We start from the raw sequence: 24028 nt of genomic DNA, 5'->3' as shown, positions 1-24028 counted from the left end.
CTTAAGAGGTGATTGGACAGGTCTTCACACGTGCAATGGATGGGAAAGGTAATCTGAAGTGTACAAAAGCGGAACTGCTTTGTTGCAGTTGTGTATATTTACAAACCAATATTAATAATGCATATACGGAAGAACAACGGGACGATTTTTACAGAGTACTGTTGCATCCCAAATGTAAACTCCACACAGAAACCTCAACTAGCCTAATAATGATTAGAACAGGAACGTTCTTGCTGTGAGACAACAGTGCTAACCACTGAGCTGCCGTGCCACCCAATCTAGGAAAAAAAGGTGGAGGGATAGGGGAGGAAGGGGGGATTCTTCAAGATGAAGATGACTGTGGTATCATGTGATAGCTAATGCGGGTCCAGCCGTGGTCAATCATAAGCACATGATCCTCTTGAAATTAGTTTATAAACTTCACTTATTTTAATAGAAATTTAAACTGGTACATTTAAAATCAATTGCAATTGTGAAACTGATGTATTTAGGTGTTGAAAAACATTACTAAACATTACTATAAATGCATACTAACTATACACTTCAAGAACACAAAATATTCTAAAACATCACAGAATTATTGTTTGGTTTATTCAGATGAAAATAGTGTTACTTTGTCAGGAGGTTAAGGGAGAAAACATTACTTTTCAGACATTAATGTTAAGATTGCAAGGTTTTTAATGATTCAAAAAACTCATTTTTTATTATCTCCTAGAGGTGTGATGATTAATGGATCCGAGTTATTACCATCAATATTACTACATGGGTTAAAAAATGGATAGAGTTTATCAGTGAAAGTCTGACCAGTGAAAGAGTAGATATGAGAGCTGGACTCCACATCATAAAAGGAGACCAAACCCTCCTCATAATCCACAAACACACCGACCCGCTGCAGCTTCACTTTCACAGACAGAGGTACTGAAGGACTAGCGAGAGCCTTGTATTCATTCTTCCTCAACCACACAGTCCAGAATCCATTACTGGGACAAAGTCTGATCTCTCCTTTTCTGTCTACAGATTCTCTGGCCACTCCTAGATCCCATTTAGTCTTTCCCTTCACCTGCACCTCAAAATAAAATCTCCCCGAGGAGAATCCCTCCTTTCCCAGGACGCAGACACATTTTTCAAATCTTTGTGGTTTGTCTGGGAGTTTCTGTATGATTTCTCCAAGTCTCACTTGCTTTTCATCTTTAGACAGGATGAGTCCAACATGAGCTGTATCGGGATCCAGAGTCACATCCACTGAGAAAACAAAGAATAGGAATTTCAGATCATTTCAGACAAAGATTGTCAGGGTAGTTCGTAATATTGAACTCAGTTTTAAGTCTGATTGTTGAAGCAGTGAGTGTATGAGTGTACTACTGTACCTGCATGCTTCTGCACCCACTTCAGCTCTTCAGACACTAATACCACAAAATAAAAGCCACCAGAAGATCATTAAGAAGGAAGAATCATGTTCAACATCATTTACTATCTGTGTCTCTGATATTTATGTGTCTAAAAACTACTGTGTGCAATAATGAAAATATATTTAAAGGTTCAGGACACCCTGGAGAACTTTTTGTGTGTGTGTGTGTGTGTGTGTGTGTTGAGCGTCAGTTAAGACAATGTTAGCACCTGTCAGTTTTAATTGTGGGGAAAACTGGGTAATTTTGAGCTTTTGTCAGCTAATTTCAGCTTCCAGGTTAAAATGATTTTTGGGGCGGGATCAAAATCGGCGACGTAGCACAGTACTACAAGTGCAATGATGACGTGTCGGTTTCTCATTATTATTCATAGCGGAGTTTTCTTATCCTATGAGAAGAGCCGGCTGCTTAATTATTCATGAGAGCTCATTCGCCGTGCTGCTGTGTTTGCCTAAATCCTCTATATTACCAGCAGGGCTAATGGTTAAAATAGGCAGGTCAGGAGACCTGCTCCGCTGTGTCTGCATTCAAGATCTAAAATTTAGACAGGGATCGAGGGAGAATCCTCATTTATAGTGTTTACATAACCACACTTATCTTTATAATGATATAAATTGTGGTTATGTGTATATGAAATTACGAATAACAAATGTAGCATGGCATTAAATTACTGTTTATTTCTTTGCATTTTAACTTTGTGAACTATAAACTCATGCGTCTGCTCACGATTTGTGTCTCAGTTTGTGAGCTAACTGTCAACAACAGTTATTGGCTCCCCTTCTCCCCTGCTGGCCACGCCCACTCCTGCCCGATGCTCGCAGAGCTCCACGCCCATTAATCATGCATCTTTTGCAAAAATTCTGAAGTAGACTTTAACCGAAAGTGGGGGGTGTCATGGCCCTTTAAGAGCATCTTTGTGACTGGGGTGACATGGTGACTCAGTGGTAAGCACTGTCGCCTTACAGCAAGAAGTTTCCATCGGGTGCTCCGGTTTCCCCCAACAGTCCAAGCACAGAGTCCAAACACATAGGTGAATTGAATAAACTAAATTGGCCGTTGTGTATGTTTGTGAATGAGTGTGTATGGCTGTTTTCCAATGCTGGGTTGCAGCTGGAAGGGTATCCACTGTGTAAAATATATGCTGGATAAGTTAGTGGTTCGTTCCGTTGTGGGTAGGGAACCAATGGCTCCGGAGCCACATGTGGCTGTTTGACCAAAAATATGTCTCTCTTCAGCTGAGTCCCTTCAATAATATTAAAAGTTTAAAAAACTATATCTGTCACTAGAAATCAGTTTCCTGTTAAAAATAAAATTATAAATCCCTTTTTAATTTATTTATACAGCAAAATTATTAAGAACCCAGTTTACAAAAAAAGCAGTGCTGTGGATTAACTTTAATCGCAACAAAAATAAACAGCAAACAACTTACATTTATATGGTGACCTCATGCATGTCAATTCAAACAACATTCATGATGGCAAAAAAGAAAGATTCTGTAAATTGTCCTTTCTTCATTTATGGACTTGCTCAACATGTGATGCTTCATGTTTGTTTATTCTGGAGTTGTGCAGGGAAATAAATAAGGAAAGGATGTAATATACACCTCAATGGCTCTTTAAAAAAATTGGCAAAAAAATTAGAAATGGCTCTTTGCTGAGAGGTTCCCGACCCCTGAGCTATGGTGACACCTGATAAATACAGGGACTCAGCCGAATGAAAATCAATGAAAGAATGAAGCTTTGTGACTGAGTCAATGCAGCTGAGGGGTCAGGGGTTTTTGCTGTATAGAGAATTATAAGGAGGCCACCGACAGTTGAAGGCAGAATTATTAGCCCCCCTTTTTACTTTTTTAAATATTTCCCAAATGATGTTGAACAGAGCAAGGATATTTTCACAGTATGTCTGATAATATTTTTTCTTCTGGAGAAAGTCTCATTTGTTTTATTTTGGCTAGAATAAAAGCAGCTTTTTATTTTTAAAAAAACATTTTTGGGACAAACTTATTAATTTTTTTTTGATAGTCTAAAGAAAAAACCATCATTACACAATAACTTCCCTAATTACCCAAACCTGCCTAGTTCACCTTATTTACCTAGTTAAGCCTTTCAATGTCACTTTAAGCTGTATAGAAGTGTCTTGAAAAATATCTAGTCAAATATTATTTACTGTCATCATGACAAAGATAAAATAAATCAGTTATTAGAAATGAGTTATTAAAACTATTATGATTAGAAATGTGCTGAAACAATCTTTCCTCTATTAAACAGAAATTGGGGAAAAAAATAAACAGGGGGTTAATAATTCTGACTTCAACTGTATATACAAGTATCATACCGCCTCTGACTTTCGACAAATAATTTTAGTCTTTGGCTTCATGAATGTCTTTTTTGCATAACAATTTATGTATATGCATATGATGTTTTTTTTTTTATTGAAATAATAATAATAATATTAATAATAATTCCTGACATTTATACAACACTTTTCTGGACACTTTACACATTTTTTGGGGGGGGGATCCCCTAATCCACCACCAGTGTGCAGCATCCACCTAGATGACACGACAGCAGCCATAATGCGCCAGACCACACACCAGCTGATTGGTGGAGATGAGACAGAGAATTGAAGCCAATCATGATATGGGTATGGTTAGGAGGCTATGATGGACAATGGCCAGTGGGCATATTTGGTCAGGATGCAGGGGTTAAACCCCTAATCTTTTTCGAAGGACATCCTGGGATTTTTAATGACCACAGAAAGTCGGGACCTCGATTTAACGTCTTATCCAAAAGACGGCGCTCACTGAGCAGTATAGAGGCCCCATCGATATACTGGGGCGTTTGGACCCACACAGTCTGCTCTCACTAACACCACTTTCAGCAGCTTTCCCATGTCTCCAATCTAGGTACTGACCAGGCTTAGCTTCAGTGAGAGTTGCAGAGAGCAAGCTGCTGGCTATGGCTACGACTAAATAAGTATTCCAGACTGTGCAATAATCCTAGATAACAACCGCTGAAACTAATAACAAAGGCTTATCTGGGAACTTTGAGTCATCTTGACTTACAGTGAAGACATTGAATTGATTTAAATGATCAGTAGGCGCTCCTACATTTTTCGGGCTTTGCTCCTAATTTAGTTTTTATATTAGAAGCACAAGTGCTCCCAAAAGTAAAAGAGCCCTGCACATACTATTATTTCAGCTCAGATTCATTGCTGATGTTTAGCAGTGATGAATATGTGTATCTGTGCAGCGTGTTCGATATTGACATACGAGTTTGTTCGAGTTTCTCCTCTATGTTGCCCTTCAGTTGGATGAGAGTTTTCCTCCGATTCTCCAGATTCTCATGAGTCTTGGCATTGATATCCGGCAAGCTTCTGCTGTCTGTAGTGCTGCACAGGGATGAGTAAATCTACAGCAGGAGAGAGAGAAGAGAAAGCCTTCAGCATGGGCAGTATTCTGATGTCTCATTGCTCAGAGAGATGTTGACTGACCTGTAGGAGGTGGAGGTGATCTTCAGTGTGTGAGAGCTGCTCCAGCTCAGTTTCTCTCATCTGTAACTCAGTGATCTCCTGCTCCAGCTCTTCAATCAGCTCTTCCTCCTGTTTCTCTGCTGCTTTCTGCTGCTCCTCCATCATCTCCAGCAGTTCAGTCTGACATCTCTCAATGGAGCGGATCAGATCAGTGAAGATCTCCACATGAGCTGCTTTCTCCTTCTCTGAGTTTATCTGCTCAAACAGGTCAGACAGAACATTATTAGTGGAGTTTACTGAGACAAGATTCAGTGTTACTAATGCTAATACTTTAGATGAGGGAAACCCCTAAACTAAAAGTTTAAAATCTGCATTATGGATGTATAGTGACTCGTTCCTTAATAAGTGTTTTTTTAACTAATATTTCTATAAAAATCATCATTATCTCACTCATATATAGCATCAACTGTGGTCAGGCCTGGATTAAGAATTCAGAGGCCCCTGGGCACAATATCTTGTGGGCCTCCCTAACTGGCCACTAAAGTTAAATTAAAAAATAAGATTCATATAATATTATTTTTTAAATAAAATAAATCTATAATGTGTTGCCCACATTTAAAAAATAAATCATATACAGTACATATATTTCTAGTATACAAAAATTTAATTTATTTTAAAAGCATTTAAAGCAGGGGTCACCAATCTCAGTTCTGGAGGGCCGGTGTCCCTGCAGGGTTTAGCTCCAACTTGCCAACACACCTGCCTGGGTGTTTCAAGTATACCTAGTAAAACCTTGATTAGATTGTTCAGGTGTGTTTGATTAGGGTCGGAGCTAAAATCGGCTGAACATCGGCCCTCCAGGAACAAGTTTGGTGACCCCTGATTTAAAGCATACTTTGAAAAAAAAATAAATAAATACTAATACTAGTGAAAATGAATGGATTTTAATATACTTAAGCTCAGTGAAGCAGTACTAAAAATGTATATTTAAGGGTATTTTTTATATGTAACTTCTATAAACTTATACTGCATATGATTTGGCTAACACCTCTCTAATCCAGTTCTATGAATCTGAGTCTTTCATAATACACAATTATTAATGAGTCCTACTTGTCTTCCTCATGATGAAGAGAAGGAAAAATCTGATATGTAGTGGGGGGGTTGTTTATTATGTGCTGGATTCAAACTGGGTTCATGATTAATCACGTCAAAACATGTTGCCATGCACTTTACAAGCTTCGCCACTCATGCTGCTGTCTGTTGCGCTCTTCTGTTGTCTTTCTCAATCAAACAGTGATGGATTACTCAACTAGCTTATTCCAACGAGGTGCGCCATTTGCACTTAGCTTAAATACACGTCAAAATCTGCATTCCCCCCCCCCCCCCCCCCCCCGCAGGGGCCCCAAATCAGTGGCGCCCCCAGAAAATTATCTTAGGGGTGGCCAAGTAAGGCCACACCAAATCTTAGGGTGGCACACAAAAAATAATGAATTGTGTATTTGTTGTGAATAATGATGTTATATTTTTGTTTATGTTAAATAAATTAAGTTTTAATTAATTCAATTAATTACTCTTGAAATATTGCAACTTATTCCATGAAATAATTCAGCAAGTACATGTGCAAACTAAATAAAAAATAATATTTAGTTTAAAAACACCTTTCAAGTAAGTTATTTTTCACATACATTTATTGTACAACATACAGATATGCCATTAAAATGTCTACAATAATGAAGATTAATGAATAAAATAAACAAATAAACAAACTGAACAAAAGGCATTACTACAAACACACACACACACACACAAACACACAAACACACACACACCACACACCACACACCACACACACACACACACACTTACTTTATAGACCCTAATAATATAATTTATTCATTATTATTATTATTTTTTGAGCCACAATATATTAGCACATATTCTTCTCTTGATGTACCTTTTTGCAAAATACTCCCACAAAATCAGATTTTTGGCCCTTTAAAGTCAACCAGCGAAATAATGGAGTTGCTAAATAAACTAGATTCTGAAAAACTGATTTCAAAATGCATCTAGTAATTTATTTTTTTGCATTTGTGGTTTTCAATCAGATAAAACAACTTTTTATTTAAAAAATAATCATTTCTTAATAAAAAGTGTGCAATCTCAGTGAATCAGCTACGTCAGTGGCACTGATCAATCCACAATAATTAAGTGGCTGCAAAATATTTAATAATTTATTTATAGAAATATTGTGAAATTATGCAAGTAAACTTTAAATTAATAATATCAACAACTAAATCATGTTGGAGTGGCCAAAGAGGGCACCCCTGCCCCAAGTGCGCACAGCCACTGGGCCTGTACCCATAATGCCCATTGGTTAATCCGGCCCTGACTGTGGTGTACTAATGTAACTTGAGTGTTAAATCTCAGTAATAGACTGACTGAAAGTCTGGACACAAACACATAAAAACTGAAAGATCAAGACTCTTGGAGGAACACAACTAAATTATTTACAATATACATTTAACTTTAGTTTACTCACTTTTCTGTCTTCTGCTGTTTTTTTGATTTCTTCAATCTTCTTAGTTTTCTCCTGGATTTTCTGCTGCACGTCTATCTGTGTCAGTTTCAGTCAAGTGTATAGAGGGAAAACATTTTTAAGAGTGGATTATCTTAAAAGATTCCAAACATATTCCCAGTGTTTTGAGCGTTTACCTTCCTCTCGTCAATCTCCTCTTCTATACGAACAGTGATGTGTTCCTTGTGATCTCCTTCTAAACAAAACGGACACACACATTTCTCATCATCTCTACAGAAGAGCTCCAGAGGTCTGTCGTGTTTCTGACATATATAGTCCTCCAGATTCCTCACAGGATCCATCAGTTTGTGTTTCTTTAATCCTGCCACTCTCAAATGAGGCTCCAGGTGAGTTTGACAGTAAGAGCTCTGACACACCAGACACGACTTTACAGCCTTCAGCTTTCTGTCCTCACAGACGTCACACACAACTTCAGTGTTTTCAGTGGTGTTAATCTCAGGATCAGGTCTTTGTGTTAATGTATTTCCACAGAATGGACAGCTGATGGTTTGTTTGTTTTCCCAGCACTTATTCAGACAGCTTTTGCAGAAGATGTGTCCACATGGAGTGCTGACCGGATCAGTGAACACTTTCACACATATAGAGCACCGAAGCCTCCTCAGTGAATCACTGGAGGACAATGCTGAAAGAGAAACGTTGAAGATAAGAAGTTTGGACACACTTGAAACAGTCATGTGAACTTTCTCATCTCAACTTTCAAAAATTTTGATCTGATAAAATTAGATAACCAAATGTGATTATTTAGTATTAGGATCCCTGTCAAGTCAGTGCTGTTTATAAAGAAATCCATGATCCTTGATGTCCTCATGAAGCTGGTTGAATGTAAAGATTTATCAGTAACTAAAGTCAGAGTTGGTATACAGCTGACCTCACAGTAAAATAACCCAGCATCGTGCTAAATAATGATGACGGCCCTCGTTTTCTAATCATTTTGAAACCACTGGAGCACCTATGACTGTACTGCCAGGGCTCAACAATAAGGACTGCCCGGTGGTCCAGGGCTAGCGTGAGAGACACTTGGGACAGTAGACCGCATCATTACTGGCCCGATTGGGACAGTGCTGCCTTACTAACATTTAACTTGTCTGTGACTATTTGTCAATTGCGTGCATTTTAAGTTTGTGCTTTTAAGTCTTTACACACTACCTTCTCTGTAATGTTGTAAACAACATATTGCTTTCCGGTTCCTCTTATCTGATTGATTTGACTATGCTGATTTTTTTTGTAACCTGGTAACAACCAGTAAAGCGTAGAAACAGCAACATGGCGGCAACATCAAATTATAAGGCTAAAAGAAAATGTCTGTTTCTAACGTCTTGGCAGTAGATATTTACATGGGAACAACACAACAAAATAAAAATTAAGTGAGCGAGTTTGCCGTCAGTTTGACAAGTCAGCCACCTGTTAAATAATTTCAAACCGCAATAAAACACCTCCACATTTTCCATACTGCTCATTTTGTTTATATAACACTTTTATTTACAAATTTTTTTTAAGTATTAAAATTCTAGATTCACAGATTTTATTTTTGACACATTATTTAAAATATGTGGCTAAAAAATAGCTATTAACTTCCCCTTTTTTGGTGGGGCCAGTGAAAATTTTGGCAGGGCAAGTAAAATCTAAACCACTTGCTCGATCAGACCAGTAGAAAAAATCCTTAGCGTTGAACCCTGACTGCCCATCAATAAAAAAACAGCAGTATTACAGCAAAAAGCAATTAACTTACATGGAGGTAAACCATTTTGACTCCGTCTCCTGGATTCTCTTCTACTTGATTCTGGTGAAGATTCTGCCATTGTTCTTCACTTATTTTCACTAAGGGCACATGATGACTTAAAATTATCAACTTGAACTTAAGAATTAAATCTAAAAATTACAAATAAAATGCACATAAAACACATTTTTATTAAAATAATAATTTTTTATTCCCCTCAAATACTATTGCTTTGTTAAAGAACAGCGGAACCTTGAATTTGCTCGAATCACAAAATGAATCGTGCTCTACTATGTTTAGTATGTCAACAGTTTATATTTAATGAAAAAGTATGAGATGCGAGCAGACAATCTTGGAATATTGTGTTGTTGGATAATACCAACATTAAAGTGCCTAATGCAAGAATTGATGGTTACAGAAACACAACTTTGCTTTTAGGCAAATTCCTGGAGGGCCGCAGCTCTGCAGTTTTGCTCCAACCTTAATAGCATTCACCTAATCCAAATCATCAAGATGTTCAAGACTACTCTTGAACACCTTGATTAGTTGGAAGAACTTTGTTTTAATAAAGTTAAAGCAAAACTGTGCAGAGCTGTGGCCCTCCAGGAATTGAGTTTGAGACCTATGGTTTAGATCAGGGGTGTTCAAACTTTGTCCTGGAGGGCTAGTTGAAGTTTAGCTCCAACTTGACTCAACACACCTGCCAGGAAGTTTCTAGTATATCTAAGAGCTTGATTAGCTGGTTTAGGTGTGTTTGATAAGTGTTGGAGCTAAACTCTCCAGTACACCCACCCTCCAGGATCGAGTTTGAACAGTCCTGGTTTAGATTGAAGTACAAGATACAACTAAAATATTGTTAACCTGAGTAAATTGTGTCATTCTGCCCTCTTGTGTTTTCTATCTCTATGAGCATGTTTATAGTCAAAGAGGCAGATCAGTGTGATCATTTCCTGGAATCTTTGATTGGTTCTCTTCATCATCCATTCCCCTAATAGCCTCAAGCACATGTACTTCCTTTGCTAGTAACGTCACTGTGAGTGGTAGGTTTAGGCTCAATACCACTTCTACCCCCTCTACTCACCCATACCACTCAGTTTGCATGTTCACATGAGGGGATAGGGGGGTCCTAATTCTCTTTTGCTTGGAGGTGTATGGCTAAGGGGAAAGACCCTTTTTACCCCTTCAAATTAAGATTTTTTTAATGCCACACACATAGGAAGGGGTTTAAAAAAGTCCCTGAATACATCAGCTAGAGGTGGCTAAGTGGTTAGCACTGTCACCTCACAGCAAAAAGGTTGCTGGTTCGAGTCCTGGTTGGGATTTCAGTGTGGGGTTTGTATGTTCTCCCTGTGTAGGCGTGGGTTTCCTCCGGGGACTCCGGTTTCCCCCACATTACAAACACATGCGCTATAGGTGAATTGAATAAATTAAATTGACTGTAAGGTATGTGTATAAGTGTGTATATGAATGTTTCCCAGTACTTGGTTGCAGCTGGAAGGGCATCCGCTGTGTAAAACATATGCTGGATAAGTTGGCTAAGCCAAAGGAAAATGAATGAATGAATTTTAAATTCTGATAACACTGCCTGATGATTTGACAGAATTGACCAGTCTGTGAGAAAAGTCTGGTGGCAGCAAATTAGCTTTTTACAGCACGTAAAAAGCATGGATATCAGAATTTTTGAGCTAAAAAATAACAGCAGTCGTCAAAATACAGTGTAAAACAACATTGCGCTTTTAATTTGTAATTGCGAGGCGCACCTCTCACCCTTTTTGTGGATATTAGTAAAGAGCAGTGCACTGTGCTTTTTATGTAACTAGGCGACCAGTGTATCAACAGTCTTGGTGCTGAAGCTAGCAACAACATATGATACTGCGTGTGTAGCGAACATGTCTTATTTCTTCGAGAAAAACTTCTATTCCTATCCCTTAACTGTTTTAGGGACATATGGGAAGGTGTAAGGATATACAATAAATATGAATTGAGCCTCAGTGTTGAGGTTAATACACTTATCTATAATAGTCATTCCATAGAGCACAGGTGTCAAACTCAGTTCCTAGAGGGCCGCAGCTTTGCAGTTTAGTTTCAACCCTAATTACACACACCTGATCAAACTAATTGAGTCATTCATGCTTGTTAGTTACCTGTATGTAGGTGTGTTGAAGCAGGGCTGCAGCCTTCCAGGAACTGAGTTTGACACCTCTGCTATTGAGAATGGAAATGTGCCATTACAGTAAAAAAGCATTCTGGGTATTTAGGGTACCGAAGCTGGATCCTATTGAGCTCTATTGATTTTTTGTATCACATATACGCTCATCAGCAATAAACTGTAAGCGCTCACAAAGTAAGAAGAAAATTATTATGGTAAAGTTTTCTTTTGGCATCTCATACCGCCACGTACACATGAGCCGGTTAATTTGTTTGATGGAACGCACTTTCCCACTTCTCAGGAAGACAAAGAGCAATTATAAATGTATCTACATGTCAGTCCATTTTGAGTGTTTCTAAGTTGTGTTTTAAAAACATAATACTATAAAATAGATGTCTTTTTCTGTGGCTTGCATTGGTTTAGACCAGGAGTGCTCCAACTCGGTCGTAGAGGGTCAATGTCCTGCATAATTTAGCTCCAGCTTCCTTTAATACACCTGACTGGGAGCTTCTAGTATGAAAGAGCTTGATTAGCCGATTCAGGTGTGTCTAATTGGGGTTGAAACTAAACTCTGTAGGCCCTCCAGGACTGAGCTTTGGCACACCTGGTTTAGACTAACAAACTAAAGCCGCGGTCACACTAGAGTTTAAGCATGTGAAATTCTGTCATAAGGCGATGCGAAAAGGGGCGGGATTAAACAAGATGATTAGCTATTTAAAAAAATAGAGCGATTACTCCATATTTAAGGAGCCTTCAAATTTATTTTCAAATGAGAGTCTTTGTTGTGCTGCGATGACGCAGCGTACTTCGAATGCATCCTTCGAAGAATTCAGCCTCTGAAATGAGGCACAACTAATTTTTCACCACACCGCTCTGCCGCATTCGCATGCATATAAATGGAAGTCTATGGGGCAAGAAGTCCAGTGTGACCGGTTTTAATCAAGCCTGAATGACTCAATTAGTTTGATCGGGTGTGCTTAATTAAGGTTAGACTGTGCAGATCTGTGGCCATCCAGAAACTGAATTTGACACCTGTAGTTTAGATTGTGTGCTCTGCTGTATATTTAAAAACATTGTGAACTTGCCATAACGTAGATTCCCATTCTTTATGTCCCATTTTATATCAGGGGTGTCCAAACTCGGTCCTAGAGGGCCAATGCTCTAAACCATAGGTCTCAAACTTAAACTGTCCTGCTGAGATTTGCTCCAACTTGCTTCAGCACACCTGTCAGGAAGTTTCTAGTATATCTAGTAAGAGCTTGATTAGCTGGTTCAGGTGTGCTGAAGCAAGTTGATTAGGGGTTGGAGGTAAACTCCTAGACAATGGTCTCGAACTCAATTCCTGGAGGGCCGCAGCTCTGCACAGATTTGCTCCAACCCTAATCAAAAACAGCTGATCCAACTAATCAAGACTACTTCAAGACTAATAAGCAGGTGTGAGTGGGATGTGGTTAGAGCTAAACTGTGCAGAGCTGCGGCCCTCTAGGAACTAAATTTGATACCTGTAGTTTAGATTGTGTGCTCTACTGTATATTTAAAAACATTGTGGGCTCACCATGATGTAGATTCCCATTCTCTATATCCTATTCCATATCAGGGGGTGTCCAAACTCGGTCTTGGAGAGTCTGTGTTCTGGAGCACGTCTTAAACTCAATTCCTGGAGGGCCGCAGCTCTGCACAGTTTTGCTCCAACACTAATCAAACACAGCTGATCCAACAAATCAAGGTGTTCAGAACTATTAAGTAGAGACTATTAAGCAGGTGGGAGTTGGAGGTGGTTGGAGCTAAACTGTGCAGAGCTGCGGCCCTCCAGGAGACCATTATCCAAGAGTTTACCTCTAACCCTAATCAAACACACTTGAACCAGCTAATCAAGCTCTTACTAGATATAATAGAAACTTCCTGGCAGGTGTGTTGAGGCAAATCTCAGCATTAAACCAGCCCTCCAAGACCCAGTTTGGACAGCCATCCTCTATATATAAACATCAGTGGGTTAACAGCACGTGCATGAGGGCACAACAATACCACTCACCTGGCCTAGTGCCATGAGAGATTATGTGTAACATTACATGACTGCAGTTGTATCGCTGTATTCATCAGTTCAAACTTCGTAAACCTGACACACACACACACACACCCACGCATACTTTGATCCACATTCCAATCTGCTTGCCGTGTTCCTGAACATACTCTGCGAAAATACATTTCTCAGGTACGCGAGGGGGGTTTCCGCTATTTCATTTGTACATCCTGTTCAATGTGTTCGCTTCAGCGAGTCAGAACGCTTATCTATATTTTGTTTTCTTTAGTTTTGACATAGGTTGTACAGAGATAGAAAACCTAGAAGTTTTTTCTGAGCTTTATTTTTAGCTCCATGTCCCTGAGGCATTACACCCACTTGAAGCATTCAGTATATCCCTGGTATTCAGACTCGCTTCCTCACATCACAACTGACCCTTAGCAATCATAACAATATATTTACTATTATTTATAAATTATATAGACCATTTTGAGGGATGTAAACAAAACAAAGGTCCTAACACATTTCCTGTTTTACATTTTTAATGTCTATAACTTTCGAGAATCCAAAGAGCTGCATATTATGATTGAATTGCCTCTTATGAAATAGTGTGATAACATGCAGGAAATGTCCATGGGCTAATGACATGACCACATCAAAATGGTCTATATATTTATCTGCAGTTAGAGGATCATTTACTTATCGTTTTAGTCTTTAATTTACTCAACAAAATGACAAAAAACGTTGCTGTACAATTAATCAAACCAAGCAACCATAACATACATGTAATTCTGATACCATTTTAGTGCAGTAAACAACTTTACTTACCCTTAAGTGAAACCCATAACATACCATAACAAGATATAGTGAAAAAGGTAGAAACCCTGTAACCACTGACATCGATGGTAAACAAATACTACGGAGGTCAATGGGTACAGCCTTACAGCCTGCTTCAGAATACATACTACTGTGTTGAACAGAATACAGAAATCAGGTTTAGAACAAGTAAAAGCTTCATTTTTGGGTGAACTAACCCTTTAAATCTGCTTCTGTTCAACTAATTTTTTTATTAAATCATGGATTACTGAAACAGTTCAGTTCAATACATGTTAATATTTGTCCTACCTGTGTCAACAAGGGTTTCTGAAAGCCTCAATAAATGATCTGTTGAAGAGGTTGCTCGTTTCAGCCTGCGTCTGTGCGGTTGTAGATTCAAGTCATTCACAAATCAAGTTATTTCACTTTCTTTGGAACTCTGACTAAACTGCGGTGACATCAGAGCTGCTTCTGGATTTACAGCCTCATGTTTGTCTCTGCATTCGCTGTGATTGGCTTACGTTTGTATCTTCAGGGCCAAGAGGAACACAGATACTAAACGTCACATTTTAAGTGAGAATAATAATCTCAGCATTTGTTTTAAAACCTAACATTGATCCTAAGAACATATTAATTAAGATAAAGTCCTACGGAAAGACACAATGTTTAATCTATGAACGGTAAACCAAACAAACAAATCGACTGTTTTAAGTTTTATTCAAAAAACAAGATGGTAAAAATAAAACAAACATAAAAAAATGTACGATGTGTGAAATCTTTACATTAGCTACACAAAACGAAACTGAAAGGCATACGGGAAATGTTTGAATTCACTGATACATCATCCATGTAACGTCATAAATAAAAAAGATTCACGTGTAAAACGGGAATCTCACGTTTTCAATGTTTTTCATGCAACAACAGATGAATCTTAATATATCAGACTGACTTAAATGACACAAGAGCTTCACTACAGCCAGGAAAGAAGCCAAGAGTATTGGAGGTGAGGGAAAATCCAGATGTTATTGATGGTAGAGACCCGGAGCTGACAGAAGAGGTTTGGTTTGTGGGAATGAACAAGGCTGCTGGGGTCTGTTAGGCCGAATAGTCCTGTAGAATCAAATGTATATTATGTCATATAAAAACATACAGGTGCAACTTAAAAAAATAGGACATCAAAACTGAATAGTAAATGGTAAACTGTTATATTTTAGATTCATTACACATTAAATGGAATATTTTAGCAGTTTTTCTTCTGTTTGTTAGTTATAATTGTGATACTTAGTTTAAGGAAGACCACAAAATTTGAATATTTTTTTATAAGACAGAAGCAAAGTGTCACAAGAGAAGCGGAAGGATGACATTTATATTTAATTTAACGGAAAACATTTCCTCTTGGCAGCATCAGACTATGCAAATATGATCTTCTCTGATTGGTCTGTATTGAGTTCATCTGCTGCAAATTCCAATTCTAATAAGCAGTTAGGCATGGGCTGGTATAAGATTCTGATGGCATGATAACCTTAGATAAATAAATCACGGTTTCACAGTATTGTGATTACTGCTCTAAAATATGTTCTTTTTAAATGTCTGGGTAAAAACTGAAACTGTTTTTCCTCTTTGAACACAATAGATCTTATTTTAAGAAACATTTAAAATATTTTGGGGCAGTAAACATATCAGGCTAAATTATTCAAATGAATCATTGACTTCTGATGTCTTCATTAGTTTCCAAAACACATTTCTTCACATTTTAACATGACATTTTTGGAATTTTTTTTTTGCTAGAGATACTGTTGTCTTAAAGAACTAAAAATAAATTAATAAATAAAATTTATTTTTAAAAATCATATATATACCATAGGAACAGTATAGCAGAAAATGTTGGCGGTTTTAAAACATTGACTATTTAAAACCATGGTAAACCTTGAAAACGGTTATCGTTCTATGCCGATTTGAAGCCTAATACCAAACAGAAAAATGAATTTACTGTCATCTTTACAAATTAATTATCATCAGCTTGATTAAAAAGTATATAAAAATATAGGTGAAAACTACATACTGTATATATTTAGTGTATTCTAAATTTAAAAAAATTAATCTCAGTGACTAAAAATCACCCATTCCAAATATTTTGTCAAATGTAAATATACAAAATGCTGAATATACATACTATAAACATTAATATAATGGGCTTTCAAACAATAATACAAGATCAAAATATGTTTGCTAAATTTGACAATTTGAAAATTATACAATTTTACAAATGATGTGTTTATTTAAACAAACAAAACTTTGCAATAAGGTTGTATCAGTTAAAGGGGACCTATTATGCAAAAGTCACTTTTATAGACCATTTCAATGTGGTCATGTCATTGGCCCATGAACATTTCCTGTTTTTATCAAACAATTTCATAACTGTAACAAGAGGCAATTCAGTCATAACGTAATGTTAAAACAGCTATCATAACTTATCAATATGTGTCTCTTTTTAGATTCTCAGAGGTTATGGAAATTAAATGTGTAAAACAGAAAATATGTTGGGACTATTGTTTTTGTTTACATCTCATAAAATGGTCTATAAGGGGTTTAAACACAGTTGTGTGGCAGCAGTCTGTGAACACAACCAGCTTCTAATAGTAAACATTCACTAATTTTAGTATTTTATAATCAGACTTGATGAAAACAGTCTTCAGCAACACTTTGATTGACATTCTCCCTTTGTACGTGTCATCAGAGGGGGAAAGCCCCGCCCATTAGTGACCATCTCTCCTCATTAGCATAGAAAAATAAGGTGCATTCCAAATTGCATTCTTATGACTATTCTACGCCATTTTGTAGTATAAATAGTGTAAGTAGTGCACACTGAAAACTCTGAAAAGAATAAGCGCATTTTGAATATTATTATTACAACTTTTTTTGGTTGTTTAGTCATTTATTTCACTAATTTGGCAACCGTAAACGTTATCTGATAAATAGTTCCGCTTAGTTAAAAAAACAAAAGGACATTAGTGTTTCATTTGGGACGGCACTACATTCATATACTATGCTGATGAGTGTACAAGTGCATAAGTACATAGTGGATAAGAGCATACTGTATAGTGTGCCATTTGGGACGCAGCTTTAGTCTTGTTTTTAAATCTGCCACTATGCTGACACACAGGCATTTGTAACTCCGCCCTCTTTAGAAAAGAGCACAATCTCATTTGAATTTAAAGTGACAGTCAACCAAAACTACACAATTATGATCAAAGCCTAAAAGAAGGAGTTTCAAAGAGTTATAAAACAATATTTGTGTGGTATTTTGAGCTGAAACTTCACATACACACTCTAGGAGCATCAGAGACTTATTTTAGATCTTGTAAAATGTGGCATAATAGGTCCCCTTTAAATGTATGAACGAACAATGAACTATAGATTTCCTACAGCATTTATTTATCTTTGTTAATGTTATTTAATAGTGATTAAGTTATTAATTAATGGTTAATTTTAACTCACACTGCATTAACTAATGGTAACAAGCAAGAATTTAGACAATGCATGAGAAAAATGTTAATTATTATTATTAATAAATGGTGTACAAGTATTGATTATTAGTAAATAAATTAACTAATAAACCCTTATTGGAAAGTGTGACCATAAAATCTATATCCCTAATCCATTATACAAGTAAAACAGAAGTACACTTGAACTTACCGCCCTGGGTTTCTTGTTCATCTTCATATCAAATCTGTAAAAAAAAACATAATAATAATTAATACCTACTTAAATAATTAAGCAAGTGTCCCATCATGGTCAGCAGTCTAAATCCCTGCATGCAATTAACACAAAACCCCCAACATGTCTAATATGAACTCCACGAACATGCAGCTGAAAATGAAGTGTCAAAACCAAATAAACAACAGCAGCAACATCTGTGTCTGATCAGGCGGAGGCAGCAAACATCACAGCATTGATCAGACCCTACACAGCTAACGGACAGAAGACACAGGAGAAAGACGGAGAGAGACAGCAAGTAAAAAACAGACTTACTCAAAGTCATAATCAAACATGCCAGAGGGGCTGAAGGGGGCAGCGTTAGGAAGGAAGAGAGCATTAGAGGTTAGTGCACTAGACTGACCTGCACATCAAACCCACTGCAGATTACATAGGGTGTGTTAATATTATACCCTCAGCAGTGCACTAGATGAACAAGCACAGCAGGAGAGAAACTAAAGCATCCTCTATAGGGAGAAAGTGAATATCAGATCCTAACTAGTGTTCAATTAATACAATTAGAAAGTGTCCTGAATAAAATGTCGCTCCATTTCTAAGCAATAAAGAAATCCAAGCAATATATTTGTAGATTTTTTTTAATTTTTTAATTTATTTTCATTTTTTTACAGCATTTAATGACTTTTTAAATACATAAAAACTCTCTACAGTCAATAGATTATATGCTGAAGCATGCTAATAGGACTTTTAATTTGCCAGTAACCTGGATTAAGGGCTAATACCAATGCAAAAACTGGCGCGTTTAAGGTCTGTTTTCTTTAAAAATCAGCGATCTCCACTAGCTGAGTGATATCTGATATAAAGTGGGACTCAGATTGTAAAAGCACTGCATTAAATTACATTTCCCCCGCCATGTCTTTATAATATGAGCATTTATTTTACCCCATTATATTTAATGGAGCTTCTGCGCTAGCCTGCCGATTCTGACGGGCGCATGCAAGTAAACGGCTTTTTGTCTTATTTTACGCTTGAGCAACTAAATGAATGCCAAAGTGTATTTAACTGAATGTATTTTAATGACATTACAACATCAATGCTGTAAAAAGAACCGTATAAAATGGAAAAAAACTCACAATAACAGCTCACTGTTACCGGAATTTTATCAGTATTGGAAAAAACACTAGCTCGGCATATACCCTATTAACTAACTTTAAAAAATATATACATATATTTTTTTTAATTATTAGTCATTATTTTAAAAGATCATTATTTATGGAGCAAAACACACAAGACAAAACAGAGCTACAATTGATGTGCTAATTGAATATTTGCTGACTGTAAATGGACCTTATTTTGTCAACAATAAAATTAATACAATAAAAAAAAAAATATTTAAAACTATAATTTAAATATACAATAATAAAGTAAGATTTTTTGCTGATTTTTTAGCAAATTGCACAGTTTAATAAAGGTTGATTTTACTCATGGAATTCATTAAAATTATAATAGTTTTATATTTTATAGTTGTATTATTTTATAAAAATATAACATTCCATTTTACTCACATTTGAGGACATTTTTAAACTCTTAATATATTATAATATATATATTAATAATATATAATAATATATTGTACTAATTTTCCATAATACAACATCCACACTACCTGACTAAAGACTTGTCGCCTATACAAGATTTAGGACGCTAACTAATGACTTCTAGTTGTTCATTTGGCATTTGAAGTGGCTTATATAAAAGGCAAAGGCCTCTAGATTACGCTTATTTTACCACAATAAAATATGATCATGCCTTGATTTTAATCAATTAATAAGGACAGTAAGGTCTGACTTTGCTCAGACAAAAGTCTTGTCACTTAACAGAAATAATAAAATAAGTATGAGGAGCGCTATCCTGCTGAAGAAATATCTCTCATCCTCAAACGGTTTCATTAAAGCATCTTCCCTAATTAAGCTAATAGCTTGTATATCTAAACTAAAACAGCATCAGGTAAACCTCACAACAGTGTAAGATAATCCACAAGGGAGGAAAAAGCAGATTAAGAAAATAACACTCAGGTGAGCTTGGGCCACAGCATTGACAACCTGAGATAAATGCCTAAAAATATGTCAATTTATAAATACCCGCACATCAACTCATTTCAAACAATCTACAATTTAGTTCAGTCAGAATTAAACTGTAAATAGATAACCCGGGACCCCGAGGGCCTGCTGGAGATCAGGTACCTGTGTCTGTTCTTGTTCTTGCGTTTCTTGTGGCTGCTGTGGTGGCTTCCAGAGGATGTTGAAGCCGCTTTCTGGGGTTTGAGGTCCTGCAGGGCTCCGTCTGCCTCCTCTGTGTCTTCCTGGCTGGGTTCGTTTTCTTGGTTCTGGAGGTCTGGGGAGGTGTCGCTCTCTGTTCCACTGCCAGGCTCACCTATGGATTAAAAGGTATGATTAACAGACACCTATATTAAGAGGGTTTTCGATTAACTCAAGATCTGGTCAGTTACCGTATGCACATCCATACATGCAATACTCTGATGTAAACATCTGCACGATTAATGTACTACTGAATATGTTGTTCTGCCTGTTTATGCTGTCTAAGCCATGCCGAAAAAAGCTGCAAAATCACCACAAGAAAGACTTAGTAACCAAAAAAGGGTGCAATATTTATATTAAAAACTGAATTTAGTAAATGGCAAAAGATATGTATGAACAGCATTAAATTAGAAATTAGCCTAATATTTCAACTACACACAAACATCTTTGTTCCGCAGACAGTTTTCTTACTCTCTTCTGATGATTTGTTATATCTTTTTTCCAGCCCAAATGATTAGTACACCCAAAACATGACAAAAAATGTATCATTATTTCTTTAATAGTGGCAATAATCACAAAAAGTGTGCAAGTTGTTTACAATCTGCTCTCCAAATATGGTCAATTGATCACACGCCTTCAAAGCAAACAAACATAAAAAAACTTGCATGCGTCCATCAAAAAGGTGCATTTCACTAAGTAAGCAGCTATTTAGGGAATCATATGCACAAAAAGTGTATATTTATTTAATTAGATTTTTTTATTTGAGTTTTTTTAAATTAGCCTATGTGAACAAAACTGCAGCCTCAGTATTTTACTGCATTTAATGTATTTTTTTTTTACTGAAGTATTTTATAAGTCATTTAATAAGATGATAAATCACTGACTTTCTTACAAACACATGAAGCTCAAGACTGTACTCACGTTTTTCATTCATATGATCAGGAATTCCTCCGAGAGCACAAACAGCCTGTATGAAAATGCAGATAAAATAAAAATGATTTAAACGTTGCCTAATTTCTGTACATAATTTTTTTTAATCTAGATTACTGACCGCCACTGATGTGACAGAGGACTTGCTGAAAAGACGTTCCGCTTCCTTGAACTTCCGGTTTCTCCGATCAGTTTTGCTGTTGGAATTCCTGAAGCAAAAGATATTATATGTTAAGCTGCATTCAATTCAATTCATCTTTATTTCTGTAGCACGTTTACAATGTAGATTGTGCCAAAGCAGGTTAACATAGAAGCTCTAATGAAATGACACTGTGTCTAGTTTTGAGTTGAAACTCAGTTCAGTGTGGTTTCATTTTCACTGCTGCAAGTCCAAACACTGACGAGCAAATCCATCAATGCGCAGCTCCACAAATCCCAACAAAGCAAGCCAGCGGCGAGGAACAAACTTCACCAATTGACGAAAGTGAATGAAAAAAAACCTTGAGAGAAACCAGACTCAGTTGGGCACGACTAGTTCTCCTCTGGTCAAACGTCTTGTGCAGAGCTGCAGTCTAGGAGGCTGCATGTATGTGAGATTTATACATTATGAATTTATTTATTTACACATCACACTCACTTTTGATTGGTCAGATATCGGTCCCATCCTCGAATGATGTTCCCGTACATCTGAGTGTCCTCCAAATAACTGCCTTCAAATGCATAAATCTGCCTTTCCAGATTCACCAGAGTCTCCTGTTAAAGACAAATACAACATCTGTAAATTGCCCATAAAATCCATTAAGAAGGAGATTTCAATTATACATGACCTACATATGATTAATACATCCCAACAATAATGTCTCCCTGGACCATTTACTTGGTGTATTAGATAAAATGTAACTAAAAATGTACAAATGTCAAGCCCAAGTACACAAACTGAGGTAAGTTGATTTTATAGTCACACATTCAGAGTTTCTCCTTAATAATACAAGTTTTCTGCTAGTTAAATTTAGGACTTTAAGACATTTTTAAGACCATTATGTATGAAATTTTAGACTTATATAGGGCTAAATGCTGATTTGTTTTCAGAATATCTCAGTTAAAAAAAAAAATCACTTGCCATATCAAAAAAAGATTACAATTTAATACATTTAATAATACACTAATAATAATTTTTAATATTTTTTAATTATATTTCAAATATATCCATTTATAAACCTTATAACCCTTACCAAGATCAGAACAAAACAAAGCTGTCAATTACTTCAGTCTACAATAACAATTTTATAATAAAAATATTGGTCAGTTTTCTTAGCAGTAAATGATTGGAAAGCTTTAAGCAAATGTTCATGTAAGGAAAGTAATTAAATGTTATTTTTCAACAAAAACTTTTATTGAAATAGATAGTTAGTGATTGTATGTGCGTTAATGGCCAGATTGGGTAGCTATACATGAACAAAGAAAAATTAGGACCGGTAAAGGAAAAGATTTAAGACATACAACACAACATTTCAGCAGATTTAAGACTTTTAAGGCCTAAAATTGACTATTTTACATATTTTAAGACCCGGCAGATACTATAATACTGAACCAGATGGGTTCATATATACAACATTGTCATATAATTTCAGAATAATATTCTCTGCTAATTCTAAATAGTGAAATCATATTAGCCAATGGCTATCAAAGTACATTGTTCACAGTCAATTTAACAGTGCTAATGTTGTGTTGAAGTCACACAATCTATTTCAGGCTGAATATTCAAAGGGGTAAACAATATAAGGACCGTGTCACGTGTTCTCACTGTACAAAAATGAACGAACGTACAAATATAAAACCAACTTTACCTCAGTATTGCACCAGTGACGTGTGTTTTAATGCTGTGTCTGTTGTGAATATACTGTGTATCAAGCGGCGCCACAACAAAAACGGCTAACATAGATAGCATGTTATTCTACATACACCAAGATGTTTGATGTTACTGAAGAGGTCATTTTGGTACACTTTGCACAAATATGGCAAATTGAGACTATTGTTTTGTTATATATAACGTTATATACCCTCACAAGTGTTAATTTAAAACCATGTAACGTTATACGTAACGGTTTGTTTTCAATGTAGCGTTAGCATGCTAACACATTAGTATTTTGAGCCTATAAACGCATAATTTGGCTCTGGATTTTTTACAATTTAGACACATAAAATAATTTATGATTACCGCCAGCTCTTGTTTTCTTTTAACCAGCTCGGAAAGCTCGCGGCGGGTATCTGGGATCTGCGGAGGAGTTGCTTTGGCGTGCATCGCCATGATGGAACTGAGCTGCAGTGCTCAATGACCGAGAACAGCCGATGCGGGTCCTTCTGAGTGCAGTACTTCGTATGTCCACTAGTTCAATAGGGGGCGCACTATGAACTTCAAATCTTAATCTAATCAATTAATAAACAAGTAATTCTAAATGAGTTTTTAAACATTTTAAACGGGCTTAGAAAACGTAACACAGTTTCTGATCGACTGACATGAAAATTTGAAAAGTTGTACTGCTGTTACCCATCCGGTCCTTTGGAGCTTTTATTTTGGAAAGCAATAATTAATAATAATAATAACAACAAAACTTGCTACGTGTATGACTACTTGACATTGCTCGTTGGTTTTAACTGGTTTGAATAATAAACATCTACTAACTAACTAACTAACTAACCAACTAACTAACTAACTAACTAACTAAATAAATAAATAAATCTGTAACAAATAGAAGCATGTATACACTTGGGGCCCAAATAAAAATGCCATTTATAATTTGTAATAATGCCATCAATGACATCCAAGCACATACTATTTTATGCAAAAAAAAAAAAAAAAAAAAAAAACGGAAGTGCCTTAAAGTTTTCTA

The 24028-nt window shown here is 36.4% G+C and overlaps 3 protein-coding genes across 14 annotated transcripts in view; 1 reads left to right on the top strand and 2 right to left on the bottom strand.

Annotated features, from left to right (window-relative positions):
* Window positions 1-574: 574 nt before the first annotated feature.
* Window positions 575-14627, bottom strand: btr23 (bloodthirsty-related gene family, member 23). 2 transcript variants are annotated; one of them, XM_087295249.1, is made up of 8 exons: window positions 14485-14627; window positions 9203-9291; window positions 7590-8095; window positions 7417-7491; window positions 4899-5132; window positions 4678-4816; window positions 1368-1403; window positions 575-1242 (listed from the first exon to the last, which is right to left on the bottom strand). In XM_087295249.1, the coding sequence occupies exons 2-8, from the start codon at window positions 9270-9272 to the stop codon at window positions 695-697; spliced, it is 1608 nt and encodes a 535-aa protein (XP_087151375.1). In that variant the 5' UTR covers window positions 9273-9291; window positions 14485-14627; the 3' UTR covers window positions 575-694. The 2 variants fall into 2 exon arrangements, with proteins under 2 accessions (XP_087151375.1, XP_087151376.1); XM_087295250.1 differs by lacking the exon at window positions 14485-14627 and adding an exon at window positions 12425-12562.
* A 248-nt stretch (window positions 14628-14875) lies between these two features.
* Window positions 14876-23475, bottom strand: meaf6 (MYST/Esa1-associated factor 6). 2 transcript variants are annotated; one of them, XM_087294353.1, is made up of 8 exons: window positions 23356-23467; window positions 21775-21890; window positions 21259-21346; window positions 21129-21174; window positions 20133-20322; window positions 18208-18237; window positions 17872-17905; window positions 14876-15285 (listed from the first exon to the last, which is right to left on the bottom strand). In XM_087294353.1, exons 1-8 carry the CDS (start codon window positions 23443-23445, stop codon window positions 15271-15273), a joined length of 609 nt encoding a protein of 202 aa, XP_087150479.1. In that variant the 5' UTR covers window positions 23446-23467; the 3' UTR covers window positions 14876-15270.
* Window positions 22999-24028, top strand: part of stpg1 (sperm-tail PG-rich repeat containing 1) — an 8440-nt gene continuing 7410 nt past the window's right edge. For 4 of the 10 annotated variants that reach the window (XM_087293720.1, XM_087293715.1, XM_087293717.1 and 1 more), the window contains exon 1: window positions 23383-23514. The gene's annotated coding sequence lies outside the window, so the exon portion shown is untranslated. Of the gene's footprint in view, window positions 23156-23382; window positions 23584-23926 lie in introns of those variants that run through there. The other 6 variants (XM_087293716.1, XM_087293718.1, XM_087293719.1 and 3 more) reach the window with 4 other exon arrangements.

Source organism: Danio rerio, chromosome 19, assembly GCF_052040795.2.
Source record: "Danio rerio strain M-AB ecotype USA chromosome 19, GRCz13ab, whole genome shotgun sequence".
Classification (NCBI taxonomy): domain Eukaryota; kingdom Metazoa; phylum Chordata; class Actinopteri; order Cypriniformes; family Danionidae; genus Danio; species Danio rerio.
Note: the sequence above shows the minus strand (reverse complement) of the source record. Positions and strands in the feature narration are given on the sequence as shown.

What these genes read in the sequence shown, in the direction of transcription:
- btr23 (XM_087295249.1), bottom strand. Translation starts at nt 9,272, where the DNA reads ATGGCAGAATCTTCACCAGAATCAAGTAGAAGAGAATCCAGGAGACGG. An exon ending in TCAAAATGGTTTACCTCCAT is followed by an intron (nt 8,096 to 9,202) that starts GTAAGTTAATTG and finishes TTTCTCTTTCAG; the next exon opens with CATTGTCCTCCAGTGATTCA. An exon ending in ATCACCTCCACCTCCTACAG is followed by an intron (nt 4,817 to 4,898) that starts GTCAGTCAACAT and finishes CTCCTGCTGTAG; the next exon opens with ATTTACTCATCCCTGTGCAG.
- meaf6 (XM_087294353.1), bottom strand. Translation starts at nt 23,445, where the DNA reads ATGGCGATGCACGCCAAAGCAACTCCTCCGCAGATCCCAGATACCCGC. An exon ending in AAGAACAAGAACAGACACAG is followed by an intron (nt 18,238 to 20,132) that starts GTACCTGATCTC and finishes TGCCCCCTTCAG; the next exon opens with CCCCTCTGGCATGTTTGATT. An exon ending in ATGTTTGATTATGACTTTGA is followed by an intron (nt 17,906 to 18,207) that starts GTAAGTCTGTTT and finishes TTTTTTTTACAG; the next exon opens with ATTTGATATGAAGATGAACA.